The 26,908-nt window shown below is 32.4% G+C and overlaps 3 protein-coding genes across 5 annotated transcripts; 1 reads left to right on the top strand and 2 right to left on the bottom strand.

The window, feature by feature from the left end:
* Window positions 1–3,931: 3,931 nt before the first annotated feature.
* On the top strand, window positions 3,932–6,375 carry LOC114175780 (transcription factor bHLH89-like). Of its 2 annotated transcripts, XM_028060577.1 has the most exons (4): window positions 3,932–4,150; window positions 4,448–5,408; window positions 5,738–6,133; window positions 6,256–6,375. In XM_028060577.1, exons 2-4 carry the CDS (start codon window positions 4,461–4,463, stop codon window positions 6,358–6,360), a joined length of 1,449 nt encoding a protein of 482 aa, XP_027916378.1. In that variant the 5' UTR covers window positions 3,932–4,150; window positions 4,448–4,460; the 3' UTR covers window positions 6,361–6,375. The 2 variants fall into 2 exon arrangements, with proteins under 2 accessions (XP_027916378.1, XP_027916379.1); XM_028060578.1 differs by lacking the exon at window positions 3,932–4,150 and having other exon boundaries at window positions 4,309–5,408.
* LOC114175781 (phosphatidate cytidylyltransferase, mitochondrial-like) lies at window positions 6,292–16,269 on the bottom strand. Of its 2 annotated transcripts, XM_028060580.1 has the most exons (14): window positions 15,854–16,269; window positions 15,369–15,434; window positions 13,272–13,365; window positions 12,728–12,837; window positions 12,536–12,592; window positions 12,347–12,409; window positions 12,165–12,233; window positions 11,856–11,948; window positions 10,575–10,679; window positions 10,424–10,501; window positions 9,778–9,906; window positions 8,803–8,908; window positions 8,492–8,636; window positions 6,292–6,378 (listed from the first exon to the last, which is right to left on the bottom strand). In XM_028060580.1, exons 4-14 carry the CDS (start codon window positions 12,824–12,826, stop codon window positions 6,357–6,359), a joined length of 966 nt encoding a protein of 321 aa, XP_027916381.1. In that variant the 5' UTR covers window positions 12,827–12,837; window positions 13,272–13,365; window positions 15,369–15,434; window positions 15,854–16,269; the 3' UTR covers window positions 6,292–6,356. The 2 variants fall into 2 exon arrangements, with proteins under 2 accessions (XP_027916381.1, XP_027916380.1); XM_028060579.1 differs by lacking the exon at window positions 6,292–6,378 and having other exon boundaries at window positions 8,188–8,636; window positions 15,854–16,267.
* A 1,570-nt stretch (window positions 16,270–17,839) lies between these two features.
* On the bottom strand, window positions 17,840–24,287 carry LOC114176256 (DNA polymerase eta). The gene is made up of 16 exons (XM_028061231.1): window positions 24,173–24,287; window positions 23,955–24,075; window positions 23,623–23,734; window positions 23,363–23,533; window positions 22,691–22,855; window positions 22,450–22,553; window positions 22,156–22,275; window positions 21,716–21,839; window positions 21,348–21,461; window positions 20,979–21,194; window positions 20,571–20,682; window positions 20,382–20,479; window positions 19,616–19,685; window positions 19,406–19,536; window positions 18,369–18,477; window positions 17,840–18,289 (listed from the first exon to the last, which is right to left on the bottom strand). Exons 1-16 carry the CDS (start codon window positions 24,246–24,248, stop codon window positions 18,027–18,029), a joined length of 2,106 nt encoding a protein of 701 aa, XP_027917032.1. The 5' UTR covers window positions 24,249–24,287; the 3' UTR covers window positions 17,840–18,026.
* Between the last annotated feature and the right edge of the window lie 2,621 nt (window positions 24,288–26,908).

Genomic DNA, 26,908 nt, shown 5'->3' with positions numbered 1-26,908 from the left:
CAATGGAACCTGAGTTAGAGGAGAAAAACCAGTAATTGGTATGTTACTAGTGTGGCGCTTAGCGGTACAAGTTAAACCGTTAGGCGATAGGCCACAAAGTGAACTCTTGAGCAAAATCCGAGAGTTGACGACTAACGACGTAAATGGTCTCGCCAGGCAGTGTGTTATAGAATTGGGCATGGACTAAAATCTAGTGGGCTGGTGCCCGGCGGCGCCAAGTGTCCCGTCAGGCTGTTTGGAACCAGGTTTTGCCTAGAGATGCTAGAGATGTGCCAGGCAGTGATGTGCGTAGGGCGAGGTTGCATTGGAGGATTTTACACCACTTTGAATGAAAGCCTTAAGACGATGTCTTGTTGAGGGTCGCTTACGAGTTGTAGCTTGTACTGGGGGTTTAACACGTGATCATTCTAGGTTAGAGCCTGATGGTATTGGAATTCCGGTGCGAGTGTGCTAGCGATGGCTAGTACGGATGGTTAACTTGATTGCTCTTCACGGTTGTAACCGGTGAAGCTAGTAGTCTCGTGATGAATACAGATTATGGTCCGTATTGGGGAGCTTCATTCGGTGTTACAGAATGTAGTCTTGGGGAGCTCCATTCGGTGTTACAAATTGTAGTTTGTAACTGGATAATTCCCGCGTGTGGACTACAGGTGATGGTTTGTAGTCGGAGGGGTGAGTTGTCACTCGTAGCAGTAAGTATCAACTTAAGGATATCATCAAAAGGGTGTAGAATCATGGGACGGGCAATGGAAGAAGTGAATGATAGTGTTGAGGGTTGTAGTCCTCAAAAGGGGTTAAGTTACCTTCAAATGATTTGGATGATGGCTTTAGGGTAGAGACTTGTTGGACCATTCCTTGTGTTGTGGCTCAAAATGAATTCCTTGAGTTGTGACTCAAGATGAAAGGTAAACACATGGCAATCCCGGAATGACAAAACTAGATATATAAAGCCATATAATTTGTTTCCATTTCCGAAGCAAGAAACATAAAAGGGAGGTAGGAATATAAAAGAAACCATCAAAAGGAGAAAAAGGAGAAAATAAAATTGTTATAAGGAAAAGGGTACAAGGCATTCCTAGAAGTTAGTTTAAGTTAGCAATGTGCATGGAGATGAATTTGTAGGTGGTGTGGGGGACCACAAGTGCCGTTAATTACACATTTTAGAATCCAAACTAACGCGTTTTCTTCTGCAATCACCTTTTGTGTGAACCATGGTTTTATTTTCTTTTTCCTTTTCTTACACCTCATCTTTGCTTCTTCATGATTGGCACTTAAGAATAATCAGTTCCTGTGACAGGGTACTAATTTTATATCATTTTCATTCTCCTCTTCGTAGCATTACTCAACTTTTAATATCCATTTTCTTTCTATGCCCCAAACGTATCAACTATATATATTATTAATTTTAGGCATCTGTTACACGTTAGTTGAGGAAGGAGACAGGATTAACGTATGAGATTGTTTAAATTGTTTAAGGAAAGAGATGAAGATGTTCATCTTAAAGAACAAAAAATTACAAAGACGGTTGCAGTAGGGAACTGGTGTATAAAAAAGAGTAACAGCATGACTATGTAAAATTATGCATAATACATTTTACTGTTTAATATTTTTAGGTTAAACATATAATTTTAGTTTCTATAAATATTTTGAATTCTCAACTAAGATATTATTAAATTAGTTTAGTGTAGACATTATCAGTTTTGTCTTATTCGCCCATTAAGATTGAATAAAAAAATATACGGTTTAGGTAAATGCATCGAATTAAGGAATTTAAATTTTTTTTACTTTAAATTATTTAGTTTTTAAAATATTTTTGTTAGAATAAGAAAATTTTAATTTATAAATTTTTTTATTGGATGTACGGTTTTAATTATCGCTAAATATAAAAATATCAAAAATATATTACAAAATAAAATTACTGACCTTAATGCAAAAAATCTTACAATGGCAAAACGTAGTTACTAGTCTTCAACTAGAGAAATTTAGTTATATACTAAAACGTAGTTTCACTTTCAATAATAATAAAAATAAAAAAACTTCACAACCATCAACCAATATATAATAATGACTTATACCAGCTGATAAATAATTTTAGTATTATCAAGTGAAATATAATGTTTACCAATGTCGATTAAAAAACATTAACCCACATCATCTAGAAAATGATGTCATTTGGTGAAATTTTTTTATCTAGCATCGACTCAAATAGTTTTTTAACAATGTTGATAATTCTAACATATATGGTAAAAATAATATTTTAACTAAGATCAATTAAAAATAATATCAATTGACATTTATACAAAATTTGTGTTTGGAAAATAACATCATCAAAAAGTTGAAAAGAAATATTTAAGTAACATTAGTTATTAACACAAAAAATAAAAATTGCAGCTGAAAGAGACAACTTTAATTTTAAAGGAACCCTAGAAAAAACAATATATTAAGCTAAACATTAAAAAAAACAATATTAGTTAAAATCAGTTTGAATGAAGATAACTAGACAATGTTTCAACTAAATTCAAGTTAAAAAATATTATAAGGAGATGAGACATAGATTATGAGATGAAAAATTTTAAATTTTTATTTTTGAAATTCTTTCTCAGATTTATGAGAGAGAAGCATATTATGAAAGGAGTTTAAAATTTTATTCTTGAAAGTCAGATTACTCTAGTGAATTTTTAGAGTTTTTTTTTTTCTAACAATTTTATATCCAAACAACATAATATTTAAAGTTCTATATAAAAAAAAAAAAAAATTCTAAGAAATCCTCCTCCAAACACCTATGAACTTTTTTATAACTTTTGTTATTAGTGTATATAGTACACTGTTAATTTGGTTATACGTGATAAGAGGATGTTATAGGTGCAAAACAAATTAAAAATGCATCATATGTATAAAATATTTATAAAAAAGTGTTGAGACAATATAAAAAAAAAAACGCTAGAGACTAAATTAAGAATAAATTGTGCATACAAAAACCAATTTTATATATATATATATATATATATATATATATATATATATATATATATATATATATATATATATATATATATATAAATAAGTTAACTATAAGTATATGGTAATAAAGTAACGCTTGAACAGTAGATTTAATATTTAATTCAATGGCATGCATAATTATATATTGTTGGATTTTAACCACCTTTATTGTTTGAAAATAATTTGAAGATTTTAAATGTATTCTTTTAGGTATATAAAAAATGTTTATAGTGTACTTATGTACACCAAACAATTATGATAAAGGGTACCTAAGAAACTTTCGTAAAGGTAAATAATGTTAGAAAATTAGTTAAAATTTTTTACAAAATTATATTCTTTAATGTTTCATAATCGAAATGTTTTCACCCGTATCTATAAACTGGTTAATCGAAATCATGCAAAACTTGTGTAATGAGTTTATAATACATGCATTTGCTATAATTACTCACATTTATCAAAGAACTTGGGAAAGGGGATGAAGATGGAACATTATTTTGAAGACTTTGATATATTTTATTATCTTATTAAACCAATACTTTGTTTTATTAATGATATATAGACACTAATTATTTTTCTCACATTCTTTTCCTTATAAAAATATTACTTTTTCTGTTTGTTTTTTCGTGCTTGTAATGAAGATTCTCTTGAAAGTGTGTAACCGTTTTACCTTCCTATTAAATTAATGAATTATTTTTTCTATAGTTAACAACAGGGTTAAACATTTACAAGAAGTGATTTACATATGATATTTAAAATTTACAAATTAAATTACAATTTGGATTCTTTTAAATATTAAATCAAAAAGGCTTAAAGGAACAAATTATTGGTTTATTTGTGTTACAGTACCTATTACATAGTGCATTAGTTTAATCAGATGTGTCTTCTAAATTACAGTGGTCCTACAAAGTTCTGTGTGAATCACAGAATGTGGGACCTGAAAGCAAGAATCTGACTTGTTTGTAACTGAATGACTCTTTTTCTTTTTTGTTCCAATTGCTATGTCTAAAAGATTAAACTAAACAGTGAGATATTTGCCTTTTTTAAGTGTCACCATAGTTCCTACCTCTCCTCTACTTTATCTCATACCTTCTCACAACAAACTCTCTCTAAAGAAAAGAAAGGAAGCAATTCCAAATCCCTCTGGTTTTCTGTATGAAACTACTGTTTCCTACTCTGCATATTATTTAGTTTTCTTTCCTTCTAGTATAGGTAGTTTTTCATGTTCACAAATACAATAGTAAGTAATTACTTTCTTCGTTCAATCTGGTGTTAGAGCCACCAAACAGTTTTTTCAATGAATGCTCAAATTCTAGTGTCCAAGTTCTTTTGTTTTTTTTTGTTTTTCCTTTTCTCTTTCTTGGGTGATATTTTTGTATTCACTCACATGGTGTGTTGTTTTTGTTTATTTTAAATATCTGATTCTGTTGATTTGTGTCAACTACTGCAGAGAGAGGTCAAAAATGCATGAGCAAACTGGTTGCTTTGATCCCAACACAATGGGAGAAAACATACCCTCTCTAAAGGATAACTTTCCTCAAACACTTGGAGACCCTCTAACTCCATCATCACCTATGGTTGTAGATAACACCACAAACACTGATAATGGCCTTGAAGAAAATCTCAGGCTTTCTGTGGAGGAACTCTCCTTTAACCATCACAACCTGCAACACCAAGATGGAGTCACTGCCACATCTACTCATTCACAACAACATCTAGGTTTGAACATGGATAACCATTTGGTGCAACAGGTCATTGATGTTCTTCCCTATCAGCAATCCACTTGGGACCCTTCTACTGTTCAGGAATTGCCAGACATAGCTTATGCTAATCAAATAGAACAGCAACAAAATGAACAACAATTTCAGCAAATGGAGACCCAAAGCTTCAACCCCTCTTCCATACTAGACCCTCCTTACCCTTCACCAGATCTCCTGAACCTTATCCACTTACCAAGATGCTCAGCCCCATCTCTGCACACCAATCCCACCATTTGCCTCACAAACCCAACACAGAACACACCAAACTTTCAGAATCCACTGGCCTTTATTGCAGATCTTCCAATAGGGTCAGACAACAACACAAGTGCATCCTCAGTTTTGTATGATCCTCTATTCCATCTGAACCTTCCTCCACAGCCTCCAGCCCTCAGAGAGCTGTTTCAGTCTCTCCCCCGTGGCTACAGCTTGCCAACCAACTCAAGGAATGGTTCACTCTTTGGAGGGGATGAGATTGAGGGAGATGGGAGCCAGCTTGACATGGGAGTGCTGGAATTCAACAGGGTCACTCCCACTGTTGCCAAAGGAAGAGGAGGAAAAGCTACCAAACATTTTGCAACTGAGAAACAAAGAAGAGAGCAACTCAATGGAAAATACAAAATCTTGAGAAATCTTATACCAAACCCCACCAAGGTATACATCGTCTATCAATTTTCTCACTAATACATAACATACTACAATTCTTTGAATTGAATATACTTTTAATTCCTACAAATATGACCATAAATAAGTATATTCTGATCTCTTGTTCATGAAAAAAATGTTAGATACAGTCTTTGTCCTTCACAAAAGATGTATCCTTTTGGCTCCCTGTTGGTGAAGTAAAGATCATATAAGACTCATTTCTATATATGAAAGATAAAAGGAACTGGTTTTTTTATGAAGAATTAAAAGATATTTGAACTTTTATTTTTCTATGGATCAACTGGTGAATATTGTTGATTGGGTTTGGTTAAACACAGATTGATAGAGCCTCCGTGGTGGGGGATGCCATTGACTACATAAGAGAGCTGATTAGAACAGTGAATGAACTGAAACTATTGGTAGAGAAGAAAAGGTATGGGAGAGAGAGGTGCAAAAGGCCTAAAACAGAAGAAGATGGTGCTGAGAGCTGTAACATAAAGCCTTTTGGTGACCCAGATGGGGGCATAAGGACATCATGGCTCCAGAGGAAATCCAAAGACAGTGAGGTTGATGTCCGGATTATAGACGATGATGTCACAATCAAACTGTTCCAGAGGAAGAAAATCAACTGCCTGTTGTTTGTTTCCAAGGTTCTGGATGAACTTCAGTTGGAGCTTCATCATGTTGCAGGTGGACATGTTGGTGAATATTGCAGTTTCTTATTCAATAGCAAGGTTGGTATATATAATGTCATCAAATTAGCTAGGTAGTTATATAATTATGAATTCTTTTCAAGAACAGAATTGTGTCATTCATCTGATTATGACTTTACTTATGACTTGTTTCACTGAGACAGATAATTGAAGGTTCCTCAGTCTACGCAAGTGCCATAGCCAACAGGGTCATTGATGTTTTGGACTGTCAGTACACAGCATCAGTTCCTCATACAAACAGCTACTAGAATAGTGTGAAGATCAGTCTGTCACCAAATGTTTGAAACAGTAACTTACAATAATGGTTATAATGGTTATAGTATTAGTATTAACTAATAAGTTCATGTAGACTTCAGAAAATAGAAAATTTTACATGTTTCACAGTTTGAAACTTTTTCAATCATAATAAGATTTCTATAGTGATCATATAAAGTTATTGAAAGATTTTGCTGGATATGTTGTTTTGGGTTACTGCTATGGTAAAAAATGTTGTTTTGTTAGCATATTTTGACTTGGCATTGTGGCTGAACATGAAGAAATGAATGTTTTAAGTTTGTTTTCATAGTATTTGGTTAATTAGTTAAGTCATGCTTGAGCTTCTAGGAATAACTCCCTTAGCATACGTATAACTTTCCATTGTTCATAATTTTCACAAAATGACATGAAATTTCCAGAATTTCCATGTCTATACAAAGATTATGTAATAAAAAAAGTATTATTATTAGAGTTAGTACCAATAACAAAGCAGTTTTAACTAGTTTTTCCTTACATATTCTCATTTCTAATTTAAGCATCACCAGTCTTAATATCTGTTATATGATCTAAATAAATACAAAAAAATCTCATGAAGAGCTAAAAGTAGAGAACCTGCATTGCCATTCTGAAACAAACAAACTAAAAAGTGAGGTGAAATAAAAATAAACAAAAAATTAAAGGAATCAGCTCCTTGAATTTGCTTTGATTTTTAAAATTTAGATTCTAATAACACGTTTTTATATAAAGTTTTCATCCATGTCAAGCTTGTGTAATATAAATATATGCATGTGTAATTTAGATGACATTTTTTAAAACTCTCATCATATGAAATGATTTTAAATTAGTTAGAAACATAAGATCCATAAGCGAACAAATAAATTAATTTTATAACAACTATTATACCAGTAACTAATAAAATTTCATAAAATAAAATCTAGATTTAATTTTAACTTGAAGGTTTCTATTAAAATCTAAATAACTTCTAATTAGTTTATTTGTTTTTATTTATATATACCTTTTCAACTTTGTACAACATAAATGTTTAATTTTCAAAAGAATAGTTAACATGTATATCAAGAAAATAAAATTAAAAGTAAATACTCTTATCTAAACTCAAAGACTATCTAATAAAAAATATTAATATAATATTTAAGTTAGCACTTATAATTATAAAATACATATAATATGAATGAGAAGTGCAACTAATTTATTGAAAACAAAAACATTCTTAAGAAATTTTAGTTCATATTTGTCTGCCTTATGGTCATTAAATCAAGATAGAACCTAAATTTTAATAAATAAAAGAATAAAGAAATAAAATAAAATAAAATTATGAAGTTAAGGATCTGTTGTAAAAAAAATTATGTTCAAGTTAAAATTAGTTTATACATAATTCTTACAAAAGCTCTATCACAACTTTCTCTAAGGGCACTATTTAGATTAAATTCTGCATAAACACTCCTAATTAAAAAACCCCAAATAACCTTTTTATTAGCTAAAAAATTTCTGTGCTTAAATCAATTTATAGAACGTTTATTGTATAACTTTTTAAAATATTTATTTTTAACCTGCATAAGCTAACTATATCTTACAAAAAACACTTACTATCATCTTTTTCTTTTACTTTTCTCTTAGAAATATTCATGGATAAATTCATCCAGACGGGTCCTAAACTCATGTTTAAAATTTTGTTCATAAGTTATTTTTTACAAATGAAGAAGCTTATTTTATTTTTTATGATTTCTTTTATATTATTAACAGTTTTGTGGACCAAAGCTTAAAAACTTGGTCTCTTCAAAAGGGAATTTAAACTCTCAAAATTTAAAAATAAAATGGCTCCACTTGCCTAACAAAGCACGGCTAAATTTAACTACAAAATGTATTGACAAATCAAACACCCTGCCCATACCTGTTGCCAAGTATATATGCTTCTCAAGAGAATTAAGGAAAGGATACCTCCAAGATAAGGGAATAGGAAAGGAGGAAATGAGAACTGAAAATGGTCACTAATCTATATATGTAAACTTTCCAAGGTCAGCAAGAAAATCTCATCTCTATGACTATGAATACATAAAAAATCATCTCCATGATTTCCAGGCTTTGCTAACTTTTTTAGTAAGGTACCTGCTTGCATTTACCGCACCAACAGCTAGAAGACCAGATACAGCCTGCCTTGCACTTGAAACCATTACTCTACGCCTCAGAATTCTCTGTAAGGAATTAGCAGCTTCTTCTCTTAAGCTGCTTCGAGTATCATTTAAGGCTCTTCCTGAAACCATAATACCTTTTTTTCAAAATTTGTCACACATCACTATTAAGTGGTTATCTTGTAAAATCCCCCCTTTCCCTGTTCTGTGATTTGGACCTCAATAATATTAACAGTTAACAACTAAAGCGATAATTCAGAAATAAGTCTAATAATATCAAAAGCATACCAGTTTCCCATAATTTTTCTTTCACTCCTTCTTTCATTCTGATTTGGTTTCTGATTGATTGAGGAAGTGCAGAAACCAGAAAAGAATCATCTGATAAGTCAAAATCCTGTTTTAGGAGAGTAAGGAAGTTTCTTTACTTGGTATGTAAACTCCGAATATTCATTTTACATAACTTGCCTGCATTTGCAAGGTATTTTGAATAACATTGGGAAGAAGCTTTTCTATTTAGTAAACGACCAAGAGTGTCATAATTTATCAATAAATGTGATGAAATATATATATATATATATATATATATATATATATATATATATAAATTGATAATTTTCTAGAACAGCAATGAAAGCTATACTCTTTCTACAAGATATAAACCTCAAGAATGTCTTCAACAATCAAATAGAACCCATAGGTTAAAATTAGAAGAAGAAGATGAAAGGTACAAAATAACAGTAAAACATCGTTTATATTTCTCCTCAACAGAAACTAAAGAAAAAAGAAGCATGCAAGAAAGAAAAATGCATCTCATGACATCAAGTAGCACCAAATAACAAGATGGACATAAACAGAAACAATCACATGTTCATGCATTACAGAATACATGCCTTACATATTTTGTAATAAAAATTTCAAGGGAAATGAACCAATTCCCGGTTCAAGGCAGTAAAATAGTCAATTATCAATACAGCTTTGCTTGTAAGATATAATTTTCAAGAGGTAACACTTTAGCATAGAGTTTATGGCACAACAAAGCTAAATTCCTTCAAATTCATGGGAAGAAAATGGGAGAACTATCATTCAGGATACATAGTTAATAATTATAGAATTACAATTAACGACAAATGAACCATAAAAATGGCTTATCAGATTTTTCGAATGTTGTCAATGATTTTTTTAGTCCATTATCCTAAATTGGAAATATGTTGAAGATATCCAAAATTTTAACACTTCCAAAAGTCAATACGACATAATAAAGACCTGAGAGATATGTATTTGATTATTGGCAGTTGATGAAAGTCTCAATAACTTTTTAGCCTCATATTCTTCAAGAAATGGCTTATACATTGAGTGGAATAGATCAAACTGCCCAGAAACGATCTTCTTCACCTGGACAGATTGTGAACAAAAGTAACCTCAGTAAAACATACGGCAACATGATCCATATTTTCTCAAAATTCAGCTTCCTTCACAAAAAAAGATGCCACAATCGCAAACAGTTTTCAAACCAGGATCTGCCAGTCCCTAAGAGAACTAAAGAAATAAGAGGAAGGAAAGATTATGTGCAGATTCAGCAAAAATATATTCATAATTTAAGTAGATAGTGCTAATCATATTGATGAAAATCCATCTTGACTGTCAAGGATGGGCAGAGATATCAGTGAAAGGACAACTATCCAATGTTTCACATTTGCACTATAAGAAACAACAAACAGACAACTTATAATTCAGAAAAGCAGCAATTTCTAAACCACGAGCCAGACTTTGTGACCGAACTGAGATATAACCCCTGTTGACACAAGTTCCTACATGGGATGGTATCAAAAGTAATAATGGGAATTTAAATATCTTTGAAGACATTAACATTTCCATACCACGTCCTACTCAAGTAACAACCAAGGAATACCTTGTTTTTATCCTCAGCAAATAACATGCGTACATCCCCCGTGTATGAGAGACTACATACTTTGGCATACAGATCTGCCTGCAGGGGGGTGGTTAAATCAATTCAGTTGTCCAACTCTCAAAGTAAATAATTTAATAAGAAAAAAATATACCTCTGTGAATTCTGATGGAAGCAGGAGAAGAGCAGCTGACACTGCAGCTCTCAAGTTAACAGAATTGGTGCTGTTAACATCTAAATTATCAACAACAACATGAACCTGAATGAAACACATTCATAAATATAGGGACCCAATTCAGCTCAATCATGGATTCAATTTATCAAGTAAATTGAGGACAGGCAAATTATGAGATAGATATGCGAAACTAGCGCTAAAGCATTGTTACATGAATTTTTGTATATTCCGTTATTTCATATTGTATGTGTTAGAAGTCCCACATTAACTAGTGATAAGACTATTTAGAGGATATAATTGGGTACAAACCTCACTTTACAAGCCGGTTTTGTGGGGTTGAGTTAGACGTAAAAACCACTTCTTAACATGGGACCAAAACCATGAGTTAGAGCCTATCCTAACAAAAATTGTTATTTGTTGGGCATATTGTTCCAGCTGCTATCGGACCATTATCGGATCATCCATTATTGTCTAATCTCATGCACGAGATGTATATGTCTTGGAGTGAGGAGGTGTGTTGGAAGTTCCGCATAATTTAATAGTAATAAGGTTAGTTTAGAGTATATAAATGAGTACAAATCTCATGTTACAAACTGATTTTGTGGGATTGAGTTAAGTTTAAAAGTCCACTTCTTAACATTATGCATACAAGTATACAATAAAGGACTTCTCTTGGTATAGGATACAGGGCATAGACTTAGTCAGTTTAGTATTTAAAATCCATATTCACCTACAATTTTATCACAACGTATAAACATCCAATAATGGCATAGTCTCTTTTTGCTAATTTATAAAGCTAGTCCGGGCACATAATTTCTTTAATTTATTATTTTTCCTATCTGAATGATACTGAGATTCTGAGAACTAAAGGTTCTTTTTCTTCACCTTTTTCTTCTTTTTACCACAACCACCTTCTACTCCCTCCCCTTCTCTGCGATGCCAATGCCTAGTTTTTTTCCCCTCTGTCACTAGAGTTCTGTGTGTTTAGATCTACCTACACTCGTAACAGTAGTCTGCAAATAATATGTAAATGATAAAGCTTACAAGTACTTGTTATTCTACTTCAAATCTCTCTAATTAAACATGATAAAATATAAATTAGCATAAATGCCATATATATAATATCTACAGTCCTCATACTTATAGAACATTTCATATAAGAAAGTTAAGAATCTTTTAAGAAAATAAGCCTAGAGCACAAGGAATATAAAGAATCAAACGATTCTAGACACGAAGAAGATAAAAAAGCGTATAACATACTGGTTTCTGTAACCGACCACACAAGTAGAATTTCTCCCAATAGTGTACATCTTGAAGTAAGTCATGCATTCGAACAACACCATACTTGAATAGCTGCATAAATTTGCTTATAGAGACAAGGAATTCGTGAAAAAGTTAATCTTGATTTAACAAATAAGCCAAAAAATATGTTAATAGAGAAATAAAAAAATTTAAAAAAAAATCCCAGCAATCTGAAATAATTTCTCTAGAAGATGAGTTTGCAGGAACTCAACTAAAGGTCTTAATCACACACTACACCACTGAGTCATGATAAGAGGTTATCGATACCTTTCCATTCCAACTGACAAAAGGGTTGAAATGTACTCCCACACCAATTTTATCAGCAACTCCCGTAATCTTATATGTCACATCAAGATATAGCATGAGTTAAGATCGCCATCTGATAAATCACAAGCCAGATAAGAGAGGCCAAAAACAAAAGGAAAATGAAACTAAATTTGATCAAGTACCAGCCTCTCCCCACCAAGGTGCACCATCCAGGACGCATAGTGATGCTTGTTCAATTTAAGATTCTTGATTGATGCAATTGCATGAACAATAAAAGGAAAAACAAAAGATATCAGTGGGGCAATCAAACAATATTAAGCAACTCGACACAAATACATAACACATCATTAGTCATAATCACATATCAGTACCTCAGAATGCCACTGTTTGGGGTCAGCCACACCAATAATATAATCTGTCATGGTAGTCTAGAAACCCAGAATCACAGAACAGAGAACAAATATTAAAACAACAATTAAAGGGAGAGTAAAAAAAAGAGACCCATAACAAAGAAGAGGATCAACAAGCAAAAAAAGAAAATTATGGGTTTAAGAAAAGATGACCTTGTCGCGGTTGGATGGATGAAGAGATGATCCATAGACGCAGGCAAACTCAACAGGGGGGAGAACCTGAAGAAAACTGCGAAATGTTGCATTGTCCATAATGCCTGTGGCTACAACAAATAGTATAGGCACAACTTCAACTCAGAAAATAGCTTTTTTACAAGTGTTGTCATCAAAACTTTAGCATTAGCAGCTTGTAAAGGACGAAAGACCACAACTCATGTTTGGAAAAGTGAAGGATCAGTGGTGAGTTTCTTCGAACAGTTTAAGTGCATCGGAATCAGAAACAAAATAATACAAAATAGTGAGGAAAACGGGTAGCCCATGGCCGAAGGCTAATCTGCCCGATCCGTTTTACCCATCTCACCATTTTCAAAGTGTTGAACCCCTTCAATGTTGTATTATTACAAATTTTTGCTATGATTTTAATTGGGTTAAATAAATATCGAAAAATATTTAAGATTACTCTAATTTTGAAATTAACTCTCTGACTTTGACTAAATTACAACTCAAAGTGATATTTACAAGAAAAATACAAACTTACCCCGTGTTGTTTATTATGGTCTTGTTTGTGCCGCTAAGTGGATTTGTTGATTACTTTTTGTAGAAGTTAATGTCCTTTCCTCTCCAAATGTCTTCTGGAAAAGCAGCTCAAACAGTTCGTAATTGAAAGTTAATATAGTTTATACGTGTATTAATTAAACATGAAAATATATAATTATGAAGAATTGTGATGTTCGATATGGAATATTTTATGAAATTGTATATTAGCAAATATTTAATTAGGCAACATCAATTATATTTTGACAATGATATTGAATTATCACTTTTAAACACTTCAATAATCCATAGGAGATCAGGTTTGTTTGAATAAAAATATTTAATAAAACATCTATTCATTATAATTTTTAAAACATTTGGGTATTATTTAATGGAACAGAAGGAAAAAAATAATTTTCTTTTTCTATTGAGAAATAACTAGTTGCTTCCCATAAAAAAATGCAGCATAAGAGAAAATTTTAAAAACCATAGATGTGTTTATAACTTTTATTAGATAAAGTTATTTCTATATTTTGTAAGATCTCGGTAGAGGTAACAAAACAGGTCAATCCACCCATTTTTGACATGTTGAAAATGGGTCGAGAGGGACCGGTCCGTTAACATAACACGGGTTAGAAAATGCAATTTGTTCCATCCCATGACGGGCAATCAAGCTAACCCATCTGGCCCGTCCTTTTAAAAAAAAAACAATTGCCACGCAAGGACCTTAAAGACAATAGAGTTCTATATTGGTTGGCTGTTATTTACAAACCAGTAAACCAGTAACCAAAAGGATTAAAACCATAAGCATCACAACACTCTAATCACATTTCTTATCATTATTAAAGGTCTATGTATTTAAGCAATAATTTGACCAGAAATATGTTGTAATTAAGGAACGGAATAATTTGTTAATGGACAAAAACTAAGAGGGGTAAATTGGTTTATTAATAAGTATTAAAATTAATACTTTTAAGATTTTCCCAAATTTTATCATTTAAAATAAAGTCTTAGTTCCTTTAAATGCAAGAGCAGCAGATAAATTAAAGAGATAGGGAAGAAGATTCAACATAGATATTTATACCGGTTCGGATCAAAAGATCATACATCCAGTAGTTAATCTCTTAAATAAGGAGATTAACTTAATCACTATAATAATCATCGTACAATCAGATTAAGAGAATAAAGGATTATAAAACATCTATCTTGAAGCCACAAGAGATGAAGACACCTCCCTTGAAATTCACAAAGGGATGAAAACACCTTCTTTGAATCACACAAGGAATGAACACCTCTTTTGAATCACACAAAAGATGGTTGGCTCCTCCTAGCAACAGTAGGAGCACTCAATCACTCAAGATCTCACTTGATGAAAGGTATCACTCTACTAACACTAGATTTTTCAAAGCCTTCCTACAGAGAATTCTCAAGTACTCAGACTTCTCTAACTTCTGTCTTTTAGAAGTGAAAGCCTACCACTTTATTTATAAAAGCTTATTTAGAAATTATATTAAGAATATGAAAAGTTAACTCATAACTGCAACAAATAATCGATTATTTCAGAGCAGATTGTGAAAAACATTGTTTCATGTTTATAATCGATTATCCTATGAGATAATCGACTATTCCAGAGTAAATTCTGAAAAATTTTAAAAATACTTATGATAATCGATTATCACAGTCTGTTTTGTAAAAATAAAACTTTCTCTCCGTGGTCAGTTGCTTGGGTTTTGCTTTTTGACTCTTGACATACTAATTTAACTATTTTAAATAACATACACGTTACAAGACTTTAAACAACTAAATTCTTAAGTCTTCAATTAATCTCTTGAATATAAACTTCATGTTTTCTTTAAGTTTTCAACATTTTTCTATGCATCATCATTAAGTCTTCCATACTTCTTCACAAGTTATCATCATCATAAAAACTCTTTATTGAAGGAAGATATCCATCTTCTTTTTGTCAACAAAATATGTTATGCACAATTTGAAAGATATTTGTATTAAAATATAGCCTAGTTTCTTTTAAAACAAAGCAAAAACTAAAGGTAAATTGTCCTAAGGGAGATTCAAGCACGAACTTGGTTACACCAGAACATACCAATGGCAACACTACTCCTTTGTTCTGGGTCTTTGTATTGTATCAGAACATAGGGGTCCATTTCACCTATCAACAAATGTAAATGAGTAAACAACACAAAACCTTGTTAGATTGTACCTTCTAAAACTCTTTTATAAGTTACTGAATTAAACATGTAATACAAACTTTTTATCCATTCATTTGAGTTTTAAGGAAAAGAAAAATCAGAGCAACAAATTGGTCTTTGATAGAACTAGTTCTTAAAAAGAAACTCAAAGAAAAAGAGTGAAAACAAAGGCTATTTTTTACAACAAAAATGTAAGGCAAAGTGAGTTGTTACATACTTATGATATCAGAGTTATGCAGGCCTTTGCTTTCACAAAATGCACCTCCATGAAACCAATTGCTTAAAAAATGTTTTTCAAACATGCACAAGACTACAAACGAATCAGGGGCGTTTTCATCACCAGAACCCCAACATCACAAAGCATAAATTGGGAACGAACCTGTGTCGTCGCTGCCATGGGTGACCAACGCCGTCGTGGGTGATTGTCGTCGTCGGAGTTAGCTTCGCCGTTGTAAGGTTTCCCAGGTGAAAGAATAACCTTATTAACCACTACAAATAAGGCAATAAGAATCCAAGAAGAGAAACAAAATCGAAGAACATGAACGAATCTGAGCGTGTCGTCGACTGCCGTGGGTGACCGTCACTGTCGTTAGTGACTTGGCTGCCGTGGGTGCACTTCGTCGTTCCTGGGTTTTGCGTTTCTCTCGTGCTCTCTCTCGTGCAGTGTGTGTGAAACAAACAAAAATGGTCGTTTCTCCCTGCACCTCCAACGATTTCTTCAGCGCGCCTAAACTTTTTGAAACTTCCCAAAATAATCTCTTAATTTTTACTCGCTGACCGATCTAAATGTTGAAATTCGGTTAGATAATTTTTTTAACCGATTATATATATATATATATATATATATATATACCTTCATTTTTAAGGGCATAGATGAGTTAGTGGGTCAAAATTAAAAGATTATTTTGAGAATATTTGGAAAGTTTAGGAGTAATGAAAAAATTATTGGAAGTGCAGGAAAAACAACCAATAAACAATAAGTAAACATCAAAATGGACTATGTCTAAACATTTCATTTTTCTCAAAATTCAAAACGGATCGAGTTATTACAAATTCACAGGTTGAAAAATCTTATTCGATCCACCTTTTCTTAGACGGATTGATATTCGATCCACCTTTTCTTAGACGGATTGACAGGTCAGTCCGTCAGACCTTATGTGTTTTGTCATCATTAATCTCATGTTGTTGAAACCCATGTACTTGTATGGTTGTAATCATTTTCTTGGTGACAATCCATTCTAAAAGTTATATTGTTTCTTATTCATTATATCTTTATGGTATGTTTTTCTTTCATTTCTCTCTATGGTTTAGGATTTTTTTTTTTTTGCTCAAATTACAGAATCGTAACTTAAAAGCAAATAACTCTTTTAGAAAAAAGTATAGACTAAACGTTTAATTTCAATCTCTTTTACTTATGTTCTTCTCTTTTACATTTCTATACGTTTATCATTTAATATATGTTAAATAATTGATTTTGCTTATAATATTTTCATTTTTTTAATGTCACAATTGCTTGAGCAAGAAAAAGGAAAAACGGGTATTCATACATGTCAAGAGAGACAAACTATGTCAAAATCTATAATCTTCGACATTTGTCATCAATCTTGTTGCTACCTTTTCGTTGACTTAAAAAAAACGCTAAAGATTATACGTGCAGCAAAAGTTGTCGAGAACAAATAAAATTTGGGTCGAAGGAAAAGCAACTATGAAAGAGATCCGAGTATCTCGAGAGAAAGCAGGAGTGGAGAGGAAGGGGAAGCACAACTTACTGAAGAGGAAGGAGAAACACAAAGAGAAGATTCATTATTAAATCCAACCATTTAAGTTCATCTGACCTGGATAAGAGAAAGATGTCAACCAGAACAAAAAACATTGACATATTGACACTTGACATTCCATTCTTCACATTACTAATAGAGTTACTACATTATAGAATGAGTATTTCAGGGTTTAGCATTCAATAATTATATTCAAATGCAAAGAAAGTGACTCGGTGCAGTGTTGTTATTGCATTTCAATCACTTTCAGGTCAAGGAATCAAGCTTCTCTCACCCACATGATTTACTGTAAAAAAGAAGTCTACGCAAAAGCTAATAAAAGTATGCAAAGATCCCTTATGGATTTATATTATCACCTACCAATGTCTCCGATTTAACATACAGCAACGCTGACTTCGAACCACTAACACAAAAAACAAAAAAGGCGCACTTATAATCAATGCTTAAAGCTAAATTAAAACAGAGCTTACCCAGCTTAAACAAGAGTCATTATTTATGACATCTAACACCTATTTTACTTTTGCTCTGTTTAGACAATAGCTATCGATACAAGATAGAAATCCACTTACTCTCGAACCAACCCAAGATGAAAAAAATAGCAATTTTTGGTTGAATTGATTGGAGAAAATTTACATATAGTATCCTAACTACAAGGTTCCTCGTGCTGATTCCATAAAAAAATTCTCAACCAAACAGCCAATCCCGAATCAGCTACCTTACATATTTCTAATAAAGCATTACAAAATATGTACACTAAATCAGAGTCAACAAAATTTATCTACTTTTGTCAGGTAAGAAATAGTGTTTAATACTAGAACCTCGTTTAGCCAAATTAGGCCGCTTTTGTGGCCTAAGCAATGTTCGAAACTCTTGCTGAATTTCTGGTGGTAATTCATCAATGATAGAGGGGTCAATTTCATCAATATTATAACTACTCCAAGCTTCCCTCCCTTGTGATACACCTACACTACATCCATCCTTGTTGGTATCAATCTCTTCATTACAAGTTGAATAACTATCATTAGCTGACTGAGATCCTGCAGTATCAACGAAATTAGCATAAGAAAAAGCGATTGAAACTCAAATATAATAAAAGGAATGGGATTATAAAATTACCAAGAGATGATGATATTTTAACATCGTGGGCATTTGAAACATTCTTCTGCTCCAATGAAGACCGGGAATTATGGTAATTATTAAAGATATTTATAATTGAACAGTTCTCCTGCAACAAAAAGAACTCGTATACTGTAAAAACTTAAATGCAATAGATTCATTGCTGAAACACCACATCTTTATATGCATAAGCTATTAGAATTTATAACTCTATTGATTATGCCAGCAATTCTTTTCATATCTGAGACTTCTGCACTAATACACACACACACATATATATGTATGTATTAAAAATTAGAACAGGCAGATTGGGAGCTAAGATTATGAAAACTGAACTATGGTCAAACCAGACTGCACAACATGAGACATTATCCCCACCATTTACAAGTAAAAACCAGTAATGACATGTCATTAAAGTTCCCCACTGAAGCACCACAGCATCCATTCATTCCAGCATCTATAAAATACAAGACACGTGCATTTTAGCATCAAACTGTGTGAAATGAGTGCCTTTGGCTTGTTTGGGACATCACAAAAGTTGGCTAGTGGATCAGTCCTTTTCTGTTCGACATATAAAAGATATGTTGCAAGTAGTAGCTGGATATAAATTGTATATTCATGTCTTCTTTAATAATTTGGTTTTGGAATTAGCAGAAAAGTATTAAAGAAAACTATAAACCATATGACTTTGTAGAAAAGTACTGCACTGACACCTAGTCTCAGACCAATGTTTACAAGTTGTTGAAATAAATAAATTCATATACTGCAATTGGGTCAGAAATTATGATGCAACTGGTGTTGTGGAAAAGTAACTCATTTCTGGCTAAATTACCAGCTTAACCAGTCTCGTCCAGTTTACAGAACTATGTTATGATCAGAATTTGGAACAAAGATAACTATTCTTGGCCAAAAACATAACTCCGTATCCTAGATCCTTGCTTAACATGATTATAACTGATTTGAAGTTTTTTATGTTCATGATTGCATTTAAGACAAAAACTATGCAATCAGTAGCTAAATAGTGTCAGAGAGCATACATGAAGCATCTTTCCTGCTCTCTTTTTCTTCCCTACTACTGCTTTCATACTAGAGACATTTGAAACATGACTAGGATCTTTTGCAGGTAAAACTCTATTTCGCCCACCGTCTGTCATTCTGTCTTCACTTCCTGAAATAAAAAATGATCAAATCTCAAAAGGAGCCAATAGAAGGGAGAATGAAGAGCTAAAACCTGTATTCCACAGTACCTGAGGGTGACATGAAGGAGGATTCTTCAGTCAAGCCTTCCGCTTTACTGGACAAATGATTCAACGGATCCTGCAAAGGAAAGGGATAAATCCCCATGATCATTACTGAGAACATGAAGCATTTGCATATAGAGAAGAAAAACCATGGTTTTGAACTAGGATGCACATGCACATTGAATATTAACAGTCAAAAAGAATATAGATCAAACTCTTGTAGTTGAATTTATTTACAAATATAATAATCCTGCCTACAAACAAGTTTGCTTTTGAGCTCTTAGCTCTCAACTTTATAGGTGAGAAAGCCTACCTCATTAATGCACCTCATCCTTAATGGATCTAGTAGTAAAAGCTTAATTCTCATTTCTCTGAAAGTCATACATTTGCTTTAAGACGTTTACCCATGAAGAAAACCCATTAAAATGAAAACTAATATTGAAGTCTGATAGAGCCCCAATAGCCCCAATAAGCAAAATCTCTATCATGATTCATATGAAAACTTGAGTTTTTGGATACTTTAATTGTTTATTTATACAAGCATGACATGTCTATATGCTAACTGGTATAAAATATTTGTACCACATCCTCACATTAGCCATTAGAAACCATCAAAATCAACCCCCCCACCCCCCTCCGGTAGTTTTGCCACTTCAAATAATCTGGTAAATATCTCTTGCGAATAATTTCAAAAGACATTGTTATATATGGGTTATAATATTACACGTCTTTACATGAAATCTGACCATGATATATACTTGCTTTGATATACCTGTGGATCCAAACATGCACTAGAATGCTTCATTTCTGTGTAATGAGGATGTTGAAGCTGTAAATCATAGGGAACCATTGCCGTACAATTTTCATTACCTGCTTAAACATATAGCCTTCATCAAATTATATGTGAATGCAAGAGAATCGGTATTTTAATAATTAAGCAACCAATGAGATGATGCAAAACCTGAAGGTGATGATGGTACAGCTTCATCAATGACAACATCTATTGATGGATTTGATGTAGAAGAACTGGATGGAAATTGCCCTCCAAAGTATTTAGCAATTGAATGTGTCCCCTAGACACAAATGCCATTTAATACGTCAATTTTATTATCACTATATGATAACTATATGACAATAAATGGTACCACTTGCTAAGGACCAACCTAAATTGGGAATGTAAAACTGCAAGGCTCATGTTAACCAGTATAGACCAAACACTAAATACATATCGCTTAGAAATACCAAATACTAGTAGTAACAGTATACTTAATAATCCAGGTTATTACATTTCAAATGCTAGTGATGTTCCTCAATGCTTTAAGGTGATCTATATCAGGAAAATTTAGAAAATGGAACAGATCTAACTTACAGATGGTATAGACACAATTTTACTCGCAGAAAGAGAAAGTGATGTCACTCCCCAGTTGCTATTTTCGTTTCCATGAACCTTAGAGCTATAGGAGCCCAAAAAATCACGCAGCCCAGCTTGAAAAAGAATTAGAGCGTCCTCTTGAATCTTTCTAGTCCCATATCTTAAAGGACAAGATTTAGAAGGGAACTTTCTAAGTGAATCTGAATCCCCTGTCTGCAAGATAAAAGCTCAAATAAAATATACATAAAACAAAACCACTGAAGAGGATAAAAGAAAAGTTGGTAATCAGATATGAGAAAAAGTAAACAATGAACTAATTTTCCAAGTAAAAGAGAATTATGTAAAGACCAGTCTCAGAAGAGTCACCTTATATGCTCTAGCATGTAGTGTCAGTGTCTGTGCAATCCGTTTGTTTTGATCCAGATCAGAATTAAGGCGTTCATTCAGCTCTTCACACAGTTGATTAAGCCAATGTTGAACCTGAAGATAAAAAATCAATCACAAAAAGAGATGTCCAAGGTTGTGAAACAACACAAAAAAATAATAAATCACAAACTAGCAAATGACAGCCAACAGAAACTCCAAAATAAAATGCACAATATTTATGAGAGCAATAAAAATATCTGGCCCAAGGAGGCACTAAGAAATAAAGCACAAGCAGTTTTCATCGTGCATAAGTAATAAAATGTTGCTGAGTGCACTGCTAGGAGCACTGCTCATATGAGAGCTCTTACAGAATCAATTGTCTTCAAAGCCTGAGGCCCAGGAAATGTCTTGCCAGAACCATGGCTCTTGGGAAGTAGTCGCCCCTCAACTTCTTCCCCATTGATTCCTCTTGAAATATTCCACAACCAAGTTCTGTAATGCTGTAAAAGGTAGAATCACGAATAGAATACCAACAGATTGCAATGAAGACAATCAAAAGGACAGTAACGAGCAATTAAGAAACAGATCAAAAATGCAAGCCATTAGAGAATGACACAAAATTGTTATTTAAATATGAGATCCCAAAATTTAAATTAGCAAATGATATTTTGGTAGCAGATATGACATACTACATCTATATATCTATATATACATATAATATATATACATATATATATATATATAATATAATATAATATAATATAATATATATATATATATAACATCATGTTAAAAGACAGAAACTCACCCAGTATTGATCCCATACCACTGTTGTAACTTCTCCTCTGAAAACTGAAGCAGATCTCCAACGGTGTTGACACCAAGATCACTCTGTAAAGAACTCCCCAACTTTCCCCCAAGGTGTTTCCTACAAATCAAGTTTTCTTCAACAACATGCTTTATGATATAAAAGACAATGATCAAAGAAATTTAAAAACAGTTAGAAGAGTTACACGAAAAAGATGAAAAATGGTATTCAAGATAACATACATGATAAGATTTAATTATGAGTGAAATACATGATAACATACAATGTCATTACATTTTCTTTATTGGCAAAGTCGCAAGTAACCGTTCAACTGATGAGTGTGGCACAACAGTTTGTTGAGCAGGTTTGTTCATAGCACTTGCAAGTTTAGCCAGCATCTGAGAAAAGCATCAGACACCAGTTATCGGCCATATAAAAATATCAAGAATCCTTAGGAAGAAAAGTTGTCAGACTTTTGGACAAATAATAGATGGATATGAATATGGATATATAAGCATACCAAGACTGCCTTTACCTTATTATGAGCAATCCCAGCAGAGCATGTGAATTCTGTCTCTTTCAGCACCTGCATCCTGAGGTCACTAACAATGAGAGCCCCACAAGCTAATAGCTTATCTTGGTAACTAGCATCACTTCTACAAAGCCACTTCCTAACCTCTTCTTTGGCATCACTTCCATCCTGAATAAAAAACCAGTTTCAGTACAGCCATATACTCTTATGCCTGTGCTGCCATTAATTTATTAGAAAAATAATTAAAGATGAGGTAGGTAAGTTAATCGAGAGCGTTAATATTGCCATAATCAATGGTCCTGATAAATGGAAAGGACAGAACTGGACAAGCAAGTTTGACAGGTATTTGAGTAAACAGGTAAATGTAAACTCTAACTGAAGTTTCAAGTTCTACTGCATTTAATTTTTATTGTTTCTTACACATAAAAATTAAGATTCAACTCCTGTTTTACTTCTGAACCAGAGAACACCTTTTTTCAGTGCACTGATAGACTGCGTTTACAGAATTTTGATTTAATATTGAAAGACTTGCCTACTTAATAAAACAATTTCTTTTAAGACAAATAAAGAGCATAAAGCTAAACAAAAGAAAGAAAAAAATGTATTTTGTATCTTGATATTAACATTAACAAAGCAATCTCAGAAAAGGCATGATATTTAAGTATAGCCTCTGACCTCAATTTCCAGCCCCAAAACATGAGACTTCAGAACTTCCTCCTCAAAGTCTTGCATGCTTTCTGGAGATGATTCCATCAGCATGGTTTCGGCAGCATGAGTTAGGTCAAGATATACTTCATCAATCGAAGCCCTCTCACAGCGACCCTTTTGCGAAAGAACTGAAACAACCTGAAAATTTCGAATTTGGGCACAGCCAACACTGGGGAATGAATGACTCCAAAGGTAAACAATCACTTTGAAATGCCAATGACACGCACCTCTGAACCCGCATTCCTATATGAGTTGAGATCAGCCTTACCACGTGCTACCGGAACTTGGACCAGTTGAATTTGCGGGCAAGCCTCCTTGGCTTCATCACCTCGCATTGAACTAAAACAACGCAGGTAAGGTGAACATTGAAGCAGTTAATACAATAAAATAAAAAGTACATAGCCAATTTAGTATTTGAAAATTGTGATTCATTGTTACTTTAATCTCCAGAATTAACAAAATTAAAAAAAAAAATCCCGGATTGTAATCCGGAAACAGAATCCAATTTCAAACTAAATTGGGAATTTCGTCTAAAATCAAGGGTTTGGTTCAAAACTACCGTTTGACGCCACATCTGCGAGCCTCATAGCTAACAGCAATGAGAGCCCCACCTTTGTAGGAATTGTACTGTATGACTGCAGTGGGCAAGCCCCTTAAATTTGGTTGTTTTCTCTGTTCCACTACACCAATCAACAACACCATCATCATCATCATCACCATAATATTTGCAGAGAAGGAAAAGGAGATTCACTTCAGAAATGCGAGAGAAGAAAGAACCTTGAACGTAGAAACAATCCATGTCTACATGAGCAATAACTCTTGCATCGCAAGTCTCTCGCCTCGCTACCGGCATAGCTTCTACAACTTTTTTTCCCTCCAAATCTCTTTCCCTTCTCTTCCGTATTTATCTCGGCGCGTTTTTTACTTTTTTCTTTTCTTAAAAATTTATCATCAATGTACTTAAATTTTTAATTAAATAATTATTTTAAAGTTATTTTTAATATTTTAAATATAACTATTTTCCATATACTATTCAAAAAAAAATGTTATCATGTGTGTTTACTCTTTTTATAATAATAATAATAATAAAAATTATAAAAATAGATATAAACAATTTTTATAATTATATTATTAATCATTTTTATTTATTTTATAAATAATTTTTATTATATGTAAAGGTCTAGAAAATTGCATTTTTAAGAGTTGATAGTGTGTATAAAATTATAAGACTAGATTATTTTAATATTAAAAAGTTAAAATATAAAAAGAGATTTTATAAATAAGTTTCATTATTTAAAAACATAACATCTCTATAAAATAACTCTCTTTTTTTTTATAGGATTTTTCACCTTTTACTCATTTGTTTGAAGATTTGAGACCACTAAAGTGATCCTCATGGCGAGCTCTCTACTTTTATCTTATCAAATTCTTGTTTAGAGTGAGTTGGTTTTCTATCATTTTCTTGGTTTGTTGATTCTTTAGTGTGCATGTGAGTGGTTCTAGCTTGCATGTGGTGTTCTAGTTTTCTTTATAAGTCTCTGCTAATCAGTGGTCCTAACGGTTTGCTTTGATCGTGTTTGTGTTATTCTTAGGTATAAATAAAGCATCATGCTAGCTTGAAGGGGAATTGGTACTTTAAGTTATTGGAGTTGTCTCACAAGTAAGGGAAGCTAATTGCATTGTTTTTAAGTTGTAAATATATTGAAATTGTTGATTGTATGACGGTACGCATTTTGCCTGCGTGATCGAGTTGTATGATGAAATATGATAGGTTAAACTGAGATTAGGTTCTAATTGACTTACTTTGATGTTATCTTATGAAAATGGAGAAGGTTGTCTGAATTGATATGCTAAATTCACTTCATGTGTGTTGTATGATTGGTTTTTGATGTGTTTTAATCTCTGTAAGTGTTATGGGACTAATTTGGTCGGACTTGGATTGCATGATTAATACTAATTATTTGTAACAACCACAATATTGTTAAGAAAGTAGCCCAAACAATTAGTAAAGGTAAAGTAACCCAAAGTCGTCTACTAATGAACATGGAATTGATTCTTAACAAAATAGTTCTTATAAAAACTATACAAAAGGGTTAGTCACATGCCACACACCAAAACAATCTTCGCTTGACCGAAGTCATAATGAAAACCACCAGCTCAAGCTCCAACTCCCTTACAGGAAACCCCGATTCATCAACGCATTCATGTGACATAAAGGAGTGTGTTGCTTCAAACCAAACCAAAACCATTAACAAAACTACCATTTATGTAACATACAATTTGAATGAGACTACCTATGTTAGTCACTTCAGCACCAACATAGCCAATACCCCTCCCAGCTACTTGAGGCCTTCCCCTTCCTTACCTTATTGTTCGTGCTCTGGCAACATTAGTTTGCCCTTTGAAGAAAATTCTTAGCAATTTGCCCCTGTTGGCACCAAAAAAACTTTACATCAACCCAAAGACAAACCTTTCCTTATGCAAACCTTTGATAACGTTGTTGTTGAAGCAATCAAATTAACATTACTTATTTATAACAACTACAATATTGTTAAAAAGGTATCCAAAACAATTAGTAAGGGTAAAGTAACTCAAAGTCATCTACCAACAAACATGGAATTTATTCTTAACAAAATAGTTTTTATAAAACTATACAAAAAGGTTAGTCAAATAAAATAAAAATAGTACAAGAAAATAAAGACAATTAAATAAAATATTAAATGATAAAATAATAAATCAATGGAAGAAAAAAATAGAAAAAGATAATAAGAAATAAAAATAATAATAAAGAAAACAAGTCAATTCCATTAATTTCAAAATAGATTCAACATCGGTTATCTAAAGATTATTATTAAATTAATTATTGTCGTAAATTTGAAAATTAATCTTTGTAAAGTCTCCATTACTTTTAACCAAAATACAGTCTCAATTAACAATAAGAACTTTTAAATTATCCATAGTAAATTCAACCAAAGTACAATCTCAATCAAATTTTACGATGCCTAATCATGTCTATTCCTTTGTCTCCTCACCAAATAAAAAACTTAATCAATCAAAGTAAAGTATTGACTAATTTTAGTTTAAGTGATTACCTTTAATCAAAGTAAAGTCTCTAATTCGTAGAAACTTATTTAATCACATGAAAGCTTATAAATTAAATCAAAGTAAAGTCTCAATTGAATTTAAAAATCCTTCAATTGATATGATCATCATATCTATTTCCCAACTTCACAACCTGGTTATAAAACACAACATACAACATCATTTTCTCACTCAACACCTCATCACACATAAACCAAATTAATCAAGTGTCTCATGCCCATATAAAATCAAAATTTATAGCTCAATGAAGTCACACAACAAATTCATAACTCAAGCATCAATCAATTACTTCATGTACAATTATCACTATAAACCAAACTCACCTACTATATTCATCATAAATCATCACCATAAATATTACAATTGATTAATCCTTAATAAGAATTAAATTTCAAACTAGTTTCCCTTACC

This window comes from Vigna unguiculata, chromosome 3 (assembly GCF_004118075.2).
Source record: "Vigna unguiculata cultivar IT97K-499-35 chromosome 3, ASM411807v1, whole genome shotgun sequence".
In the NCBI taxonomy this organism is placed as follows: domain Eukaryota; kingdom Viridiplantae; phylum Streptophyta; class Magnoliopsida; order Fabales; family Fabaceae; genus Vigna; species Vigna unguiculata.
The sequence above is the reverse complement of the archived record's forward strand: the minus strand, read 5'-3'. Positions and strand labels throughout refer to the sequence as shown.

What these genes read in the sequence shown, in the direction of transcription:
- LOC114175780 (XM_028060577.1), top strand. Translation starts at nt 4,461, where the DNA reads ATGCATGAGCAAACTGGTTGCTTTGATCCCAACACAATGGGAGAAAAC. An exon ending in TTATACCAAACCCCACCAAG is followed by an intron (nt 5,409 to 5,737) that starts GTATACATCGTC and finishes GGTTAAACACAG; the next exon opens with ATTGATAGAGCCTCCGTGGT. An exon ending in GTTTCTTATTCAATAGCAAG is followed by an intron (nt 6,134 to 6,255) that starts GTTGGTATATAT and finishes TCACTGAGACAG; the next exon opens with ATAATTGAAGGTTCCTCAGT.
- LOC114175781 (XM_028060579.1), bottom strand. Translation starts at nt 12,826, where the DNA reads ATGGACAATGCAACATTTCGCAGTTTTCTTCAGGTTCTCCCCCCTGTT. An exon ending in TTGTCAGTTGGAATGGAAAG is followed by an intron (nt 11,949 to 12,164) that starts GTATCGATAACC and finishes AAATTTATGCAG; the next exon opens with CTATTCAAGTATGGTGTTGT. An exon ending in GTGGTCGGTTACAGAAACCA is followed by an intron (nt 10,680 to 11,855) that starts GTATGTTATACG and finishes TGTTTCATTCAG; the next exon opens with GTTCATGTTGTTGTTGATAA.
- LOC114176256 (XM_028061231.1), bottom strand. Translation starts at nt 24,248, where the DNA reads ATGCCGGTAGCGAGGCGAGAGACTTGCGATGCAAGAGTTATTGCTCAT. An exon ending in ATAGGAATGCGGGTTCAGAG is followed by an intron (nt 23,534 to 23,622) that starts GTGCGTGTCATT and finishes CGAAATTTTCAG; the next exon opens with GTTGTTTCAGTTCTTTCGCA. An exon ending in GAGCAGGAAAGATGCTTCAT is followed by an intron (nt 18,478 to 19,405) that starts GTATGCTCTCTG and finishes TTTTTGTTGCAG; the next exon opens with GAGAACTGTTCAATTATAAA.